Genomic DNA, 8,631 nt, shown 5'->3' on the forward strand with positions numbered 1-8,631 from the left:
AATACATAGTAACCTAACATTAAAAGTTCTACAACTCCAGATACTTCAAACCAACCAGTGTGCTGCTTATAAAAAGTATGAGCAGTTGCCGTGGGTAATTCAGAGCACTAATAACTACAGCACAAATTAAAGAAAAACAGATTCTGGTAAATGAGAACTTACATGACCTTTGAGCTACCTCAGGTGCCAGTGGCAGTCTGGACTCAGCTAACTTTTCCTGCTTCTTCGGGAATACCATTCCAGAAGTATGTACAGCACCAATAAATGTAACTGCACACTAACTCTTGGGAGAAAAGACAAACAACAGGTAAGTTTGTGGACTTGCCTTGTTAGCTAAAAAGAGAAAGGCACTCTTTAGGAACAAGTACTGCTTCTGTTTGAAGCAGTAAATATGAGATTCACATGGAAAGCTGATTTGGTGGTTAGAACTTCAGAGAGTTTAGAAGTTGCAGTGGACAGAGGCAAACACAAGTCTCTACATTGCTGTGGTAAGTCGTGTGCTTTACAACTTTCAGCTCCTGAGTGGAATTGCATTACAGCTGTTCGACTGAGCAAACAACTAAATACACCCCCTTTTGAAGCTCCACTTTAACACAGGTCACCACCACTGTGGGCACCTCGGAGTTTTGTGGCTTTGGCTTTTCCTTCTTTCATCATATTGTTTGTGTTGTGTTTGTGTGTTTGTTTAGAAGGTGTCAGCTTCTCACTCAACCCATCAGTGATGTGTTAGGGAACTCCATTTCCACTTCAAACAAATGACAGGACAGCTCATGTAGAGATAACATCCCTGAAGCAGCGTTTTATTTTATTCACTTAATTCCAAAACATTTAATTTAGAAGTCTGGCATCTCAGTCATTCATCTTAACATGGGCAAATATTGACAATGAGTTGTCAGAATACAGAGACAACCAACAGCCAAAGAGTTTACAAAAAATAAATTCATGATTCTTCAAAACAACTGCAAAAGGTTACAAGTATCAAAACTCTCAGGTAGATGCACTGCATTAAAAGAAATTGTTCACATAAGTTAGAGGCAAAAAACCCAAATTGCTACTGAAACCTCACATTTCAAACAGTTTATTGTAAACTGATGAACAGAGTTGTCATTTCACATCAGCTTAACTGTTTTTGTTGACTGAAAAAAATTTGGGGTGGCTAATTTACTTTGCATGCACAAAATATACTGCTTAACAAAACTGTCAGCTCATTTCAAATGGAAAAAATTTAACTGGAATCTAGTTATCTTCAATCACTTTCCATTACTCTTTCCTGTATTTTCCAATCAACAGGCAAACTAAAAATGCCTCTTTCTGCACTGCTCAAGTGCAACTAAGATAAATAGGGCCAATAAACCAATCAATCCATCAATGCCCATGAAAACTTATCTGAAACTGCTTCTTGATACAGTGGACAGCAGATCTGAACAGCTGTACAACACAGATATGCTTAGCACTAGATATTTAGTGTGACTGTGGCAAGGAAATATTGGTGATGATGGGGATGGCCAAGTGGATGAACGAGGAATCAGAGAAAAGCTTTTCAATTATTGCCCTCTCCTGCTTCTTCATCTTGCTGGTCACTCGTCCACAGAGTGAGGTTATCTCGAAGTAACTGCATGATGAGAGTGGAGTCCTTGTAGGAATCCTCATTTAGTGTGTCCAGCTCTGCTATGGCATCATCAAAGGCTTGTTTGGCTAAAAGGCAGGCCTGCTCAGGGGCATTCTGGATTTCATAGTAGAACACGGAGAAGTTGAGTGCCAGCCCGAGCCTAATGGGGTGAGTGGGCTGCATGTGCTCTTTGCTGATTTCGAAAGCCTCTTTGTAGGCAGCTTCTGAGGCCTCCACCACACTGTTCTTCTTCTCTCCAGCTGCAACTTCTGCCAAATAGCGGTAGTAATCCCCTTTCATTTTCAGGTAAAAGACCTTGCTCTCATACTGGAAGTCATTGCAGTTCTTGATCAAGTATTTATCTAGGAGAGCCAAAACATCATTGCACACTGTCTCGAGCTCCTTTTCTATCTTCTCCCTATAGGCTTTAACCTTCTCCAGCTTCTTCTCATTCCCATCTGCCATGGTCTTCTGCTCTATGCTGCTGATGACACGCCAGGAAGAGCGTCTGGCTCCGACTACGTTCTTGTAGGCTACAGACAGCAGGTTTCTGTCCTCATTTGAGAGGGGCTCGTTGAGCTCAGTCACCTGAAAACACAGACAAAGAGCAAATTTAAAGGGTTTGCCTTAAGAGAAGAGGGTGCAAACTTCCTTAAATACTTTCATCATGAAGTGCAAGATTCAAAATTTCTTCTAGATCCCAAAACTCCTTCTAGACAGGAGCAACTTTGTAATACCAAAAGTTTAAACCTGTTTCTGCAGTCAAGACTTGTAAGAGTGAAACCCCCCAGTTCTGATGTAATAGAAGGGGTATTTAGAAGCAAAGAACAGAAGCGAGTCAGGTTTGTGTAATGGAGAAGCACTCACAGAGGAAGGGTCAGGTCTTCTAGGAAGTCTGCTATAATCATACAGACCACACACTCAGTGATGAATTTACTGTACCTACAACAGCAGCTCAATGAAGCTGGAACTCAGCCCCGACACTGGAAACTGGTGCAATTCTTGCACTTCTTTCCCTGCTCTCTTTCACTGGGCAGCAGAGGCAGCAGTGCTCTGGTTGTGTGGCTCAGCACAGCACAAAGGCATTACTGTTTCACATTGTCTTTTACACACTTAGTGAGCAACTATACAGTGTAATACAAAAGTTATCCTGATTTCTGCCAACTGGTGGCTTCAGACAAATTCCAGGGACGGGACAGGAAACCAACTGCATAGAAATAGAACAGGAAATCAGGAAAGAAACCATGATCAACTCTGAACTGCTACTATAAAAAGCTGAGATATTTAGGCCTATTTCACTTGCTGTGTTAATATAGGGAATAAAATCTATCAGACTCATAGTCACTTGAAACCGTTCTACTTTTCAAATTTAAACATGAAACTAAATGAATGAGGATGAAAAATTTAACTCCCCCACTTGAAGCATATTGCATTAAAAGCAGCCACTAGAATCCTAAGGATATGTACTTTGGCATGAAATAAACTTGTCCTTACCCAGCCACTGTTAAATTAATTAATTAATTCTTTTAAAACGTGCATATTTACACTGCCTGACAGGCACCAGAGTGCTCACAACTAAATACTTACACACTACAAATAATCAAGTCACAAATATTTACACCATTCTGAGACTGCTGGTGTAGCCAGTGAACCATCACAAATGTGTTTACTTCCAGATCCAAAAAAACACTTTATGAATTGTAACTGTTAGAGCAAGAGAGAACTAATTCACTTTCCAATTTGGTTTTGTTCTTAAAATACAAGCTTATTAGTTTTACCTACAAAACCCCTTTTTCCCACAGCTCAGGAACATGAACTCCCAAAAGACACTGCTCAGCTTGTCCTAATGCCATTAGAAACAATCTACAGGGGATGAAATGCACAAGAATCAACTCTAATGACACCTTAATAACCTTCCTCGCTGCTCCCAATCAATATTCTCCCAACAATCCCTCCCTCCACAATCTCTACTATGACTCACCTACATCATCTACTCTAGTAAAGATATTAACAGTTCTTTTGCAGCTTACTGACAAAAAAAATGGGAGCATATAAAAGGAATCCTGACTACAACCCTGGAATTCCTACCTCCACATGCTAATGAGTGTGTCAGTACTGTGTGAGCTCAGAAATTACACATGGGCCATACACCAACCTGAGCTACTTCCACATGGAAAACAGACCCAAGGGAACGTCCCACAGGTGACTCACTCTGCAGTGTCACACTGCCCAGCAGAGCCTGACCCAGGGCAGTTGACTCTGCTTATACTTGTTTTGTCAGCCAGAGCATGTCAGTCACAGCTTGAGCCAGTCCTGACCAGGCTGCTGCAAAATGTACCTGAGCCAATACAAAGTCGGGTTTAACTATTAAAACTCTTCTGATACAAAGTTACACAGTCCATCATTTTGGAACAAACAGAAACCAGACGAATGAATTGAAAGCAGACCAGTTTCTTGCTTCACTTGTCTTACACCAAGCACTGGAAGCTCTATAGCTACATTACTGTATAGAACCACAGGGAGGAAGCATCTCCCAGCAGGGGAGGACATCCCTTACATTGAAGGCATCTCATTGCTCTCTCCTACACACACACATTTCATTAATCCCAAACCATGTGATTCGTACTAAAAATATAGAACACCCCAGACTTTTAAGTCCAGTTATATACACAGGTGAAGCCTACACAGTAAGCTAGAACCTCAGGCTATTTTGTTTAAAGACCTTCAGATAGTCCAAGACTTAAATTTATGTCATGGTATTATTTCACACAAGACCTAATTTCAAAATTATGCATGTCCCAGAATTCAGCCTCACCCTGCCAATTTTAATGAGTGAAAGACTTTTTACCCACTAGGTAGCTATATTAGAAAGCAACCTAAATCAACTATTAATCCTACATATTAGGATTAATAGTGTCTGAAATACTAAGGGTTTATACAGCTAAATGTTTCATTATTTCTGGAACTATCTAAACCCAGAGGTACTCAATTCTGTATTTTCAGGATGCTGGAGCATATGATGCATCAACTGAGAACCTTTCACACTGACACCAAAAGTATCTTTCTCTTGTGCTGAGAAGCAATTCCGTACCTACCGTGTAAGGTTTATTTGAAATAGCTGGAATCCTGGAACAGCATTTAATGCAACAGGAATGCCACACCCCTTGGAACAATGCCATTTAGTAGAGGCATATTTGACTGTATTTTCTATTAAAACAATTTTGGTTTAGTAAATTATAAAGTAAATGAAACTAATTCATTTGTAACTGCAAACTGTTTCATTTTCCTCCCCAGTCTATATATTATAAGCCAAAATACCAGGATTCTTCCAAGAATAACAAGTTTAACAGCAATAAAAACTTGTATCAACCAGTACATTCCTTATTTAAGCTACCACTGCTATTTGGTCTGGCTTTTTCTTTAAGTAAGGAATCAGTGGGAATCAAAATTAAGTGTTTCTCCAGCTTTATACTGACATGAAATGGCAGCCTTACCACAATTTTTCTCTTCAGTGGTAGTCTCAAAAATCAGGCAAATACACTTTCATTAAAATAGGGTCTGTTACTCAATTACTCTATCAGGCTGTTGGCTATATTGTGCATTGTGAAAGTGGTAACATGTATCCAAAACTGTAATTAATGTTCGATGTACACTGAAAGCACACTACTTACATATAGCACCTTTAAAAAGTATATGTTACATTCAGAGATTTAAATGAATTTATAACAGAAACTTTTCAAATCAAGATATCCTGCATTGAGAATAGATATCCAACTTGGAATACCCATTTCCTTCCTGCTGCAGGAAGTCTAACTTCTCTGGATTGCAAGATTACTGGAATATTATTCTATATGGATAAAAAGCTCCCTTAATTATCTCTGTTATTTACAACCACTGAAACAAAAGCATGAGCTCTGTGAGGGTGGAAGAGCATTTCACAGGAGCTTATGCTCAAACCCACAAGATCAACTCCTAACACTGAGGAGTTCTGGAAATTGCCATGTTGGAGTGAAAACCGAGTACCAACAGATGCTGCATTATAGACATGCAACAATGGACAAACAGCTTCAAAAAAGGGAACTGTTGCCTTTGGAATTTAGTTTTACTTCTTGTATTTCAACAGTATCTATAACAAGACTCAGCTCCCAATTACAGAAGCTCATCACCACACAGCTTGTTTGAGAGCAGCAGTGGCATTACAGATGAGAACACTGTGACTCCAGTTGAATGAAAATTTGCAGTTTAAAGACAACTGGACATGAACACTAGTTATAAGCCCTTTATTTATATATTCCTGAAGCACAGCAACTGCATTCTGATGGTTTCACATATGCCCAGAGCACCAGACATGAACTGTTGTTCAGCAATACCTGGAAAAACAAAATGCTTGAAATATTCTTCTAGAGCAACAGATTTTAGTGGTTTCTCTGTTTCATTTTTTAGAATTACCAGCTGAAAGATACAAGATAAACAGAGCTGTTACTACTACATTACATGTACCAAGAATTCTAGTCATGTAATTAAATGCAAGTTACTTTAACATCTAGTGCCTCTGGTACTGAGATACTCAGAAGCATCACTGCTCTAGAACTGGACTGGTTGTAGTATTTATTACAGTGTAATAGCAAAAGGGAACAAGAGCAGTAAAATGAGTGTCTTTTTACTGCCCTCATTAAAGGAGGTGACATACACATTCTTAAAACAATAACGTGGACTCCATTTGAAGCTGCTCTTTCAAACTAAAATCATCACTCTCAGGGGAAACAGTTTCTCTCTTGGGGCCTTCGGTGTTCAGAGAGAACAGAACAGCAAGAACAAACCAACTGTAATCTGATACAGCAAAGACAGTGCTAAGCATTCACTGGCATTAACATTACCCATAAAATTCAGATCATATGAATACTTTGTTTTCAAAAAGGGACTAGACATAGTAAGTTTCATCATTCTGCAATTTTATTGTGTATCAGTACAGGCAGGTCGGTACAAACAATTTTCATTGCTTGGTTCTGAAAGAAGCCGAGTTGCAAGTATAACATTGTTTAAATATATGTCAGTATTCAACAGGGTATGGTATGCACTGAGAAATTGTTATCCTACAAAGAAGAGGCAAAAAGGCAACGTTAAAGCTTGGGAAACGCTCTTGGAGCACGGGGGAGCTTTCACACCTGGATGCAGGTACTATCTTTGAGTCAGAGCGCTGACGTTTGTGGGTGAGGCCCCTATTTATGTCTTTTATCATGAGGCAAAAGAAACACCTAGAAAAGGAAGGGGCTCCCCTTCGTGTGCCGCGTTCCCAGACAGCCCCGCCGCAGCGCCCATCCCACCCGACCAGCACCCCCCAAACGCTGGCGGGTGCCCAGAAGGGGAGACGGACCCCAAGGTCAAACCCACCACCCCACGAGAGAGGAGGGGAGGGCGAGGCTGGGCCGCTCTGGTGCAGGGTCAGCGAAGGAATGCGCGGCGTTCCCGCCGCTCGCAGCATTCAAACGGCGGCACCGCGAGCCCGATTGGCGCGGCGGGGAGGGAGGAGGGCAGGGACAGCCACACCCCCGGGGAGGGACAGCCGCGGAGCGGGAGCGCTACCGACAGCCCGTACGGGGGAACGGAGGTTACGAGGGGGGAAGGAAAAACATTTTAAAAGGGGATCTAGGTCCGGTTTGGACCGGCTACTCTTTGCCTCATCTCTGCCGAAGGCAGGTAGGACCGGGCACCGCCCTACACGGCGGCGAGGTGTCCCGGAGGGACCGTCTGGCTGCTGCTCCCGCCCTCCTTTCTCCACTACGACGGGTGGGACTGGCGGCTCGCATCCTCCCCGGTCCCAACCCCAACCCCGCCTCGGACCGGCCACTTCCTTCCCCTCCCTCCCCCGCCACTGCCCCCCTACTCACTCCTCCCCGAGTACGCCCTATGGCCGCCACGCTACCGGCCCCACTCACCGACTTCATGGCCGAGGCCATGTCATCGTATCTCTCCGCCTGCTCGGCCAGGCGGGCTCGCTGCAGCAGCTGCTCTCGGTCCCCCATGGCCGCTTCCGTGGTGGCTGCCGGGCTGGGCTCTGCGCGCCCCTCTCAGAGCGGGAGCGGGTCGGGACGTGCGGCTGGAAGCACGCGGGTGGCGGGCGCACGGAGCGCAGTGGGGCGGCTGTCCGGGTGTGCCGAGCCGGGCTGTGCCGTGCCGAGCCGAGCCGAGCCGAGTCGAGTCGGGCTATGCCGAGCCGAGCCGAGTCGAGTCGGGCTATGCCGAGCCGAGCCGAGCCGAGCCGGGCAGTGCCGTGCCGAGCCGGGCAGTGCCGGCCGCGCTCCCGCTCCGTGCGCGGCTCGGAGCCTGGCGCTGCTGCCGCCGCCCGCGCCTGCGCGCCGGGAAGGCAACGAGGGGGCGGAGCCGCGGCTGCTGCAGGGGAGGGGAGGGGGCGCCGCTCCCCCGCGCTCTATTTGTAGGTGACGTCACTTGCTATAAATAGCATCGCGGGGCGCCGGCCGCGGGACGCGCGTGCGCGGTGCGAGTGCTGCATTTTCCTGCTGCAAAGGTGGAGGTGGGCGGGGGGCGCGGGCACTGCGGGACCGGACCGGGACGGGACCAGGATAGCCCCGCCACACGGACCCGGGACACACACACACACCCACGCCGCCTCCGGCAGAGCTGCCGCCCCGCCCGCAGGCCCGCTCGGTGTGCCCCCGCACCGCGCTCACGTGTGCGCCCCTGCCCAGCGCCACGGCTGCTTTGTGCGGCCACAGCCGGCCCGCGCCAGCCGTGCCGTGCCGTGCCCTGCCCTGCCGTGCCCTGCCGTGCCATGCCGACACGGTTGTGCCTCATGCCGGGGGAATTGGTGTATCTCGCGCCCCATCTGCCTTGAAACAGCCCTGGTTGTGGGGGTGGTACGGAGGAGCAATTCTGCTACCTTGCCTAGGGGATGCAGCTAAACTCGATTCTACTACGTACTTTAATGTGCAGTAGTCGAGCTCCTCTTTCATAAATTGACAAGAGTATTAGCCTTACATAAAAATCATCTCAAAGTAAGCACC

The 8,631-nt window shown here is 45.6% G+C and overlaps 1 protein-coding gene across 1 annotated transcript; it reads right to left on the bottom strand.

Moving 5' to 3' along the window:
* Positions 1-1,451: 1,451 nt before the first annotated feature.
* YWHAH (tyrosine 3-monooxygenase/tryptophan 5-monooxygenase activation protein eta) lies at positions 1,452-7,969 on the bottom strand. Its single transcript, XM_071572114.1, has 2 exons — positions 7,546-7,969; positions 1,452-2,197 (listed from the first exon to the last, which is right to left on the bottom strand). Exons 1-2 carry the CDS (start codon positions 7,630-7,632, stop codon positions 1,541-1,543), a joined length of 744 nt encoding a protein of 247 aa, XP_071428215.1. The 5' UTR covers positions 7,633-7,969; the 3' UTR covers positions 1,452-1,540.
* Between the last annotated feature and the right edge of the window lie 662 nt (positions 7,970-8,631).

The sequence above is a fragment of the Pithys albifrons genome, chromosome 17, assembly GCF_047495875.1.
Source record: "Pithys albifrons albifrons isolate INPA30051 chromosome 17, PitAlb_v1, whole genome shotgun sequence".
NCBI lineage: Eukaryota > Metazoa > Chordata > Aves > Passeriformes > Thamnophilidae > Pithys > Pithys albifrons.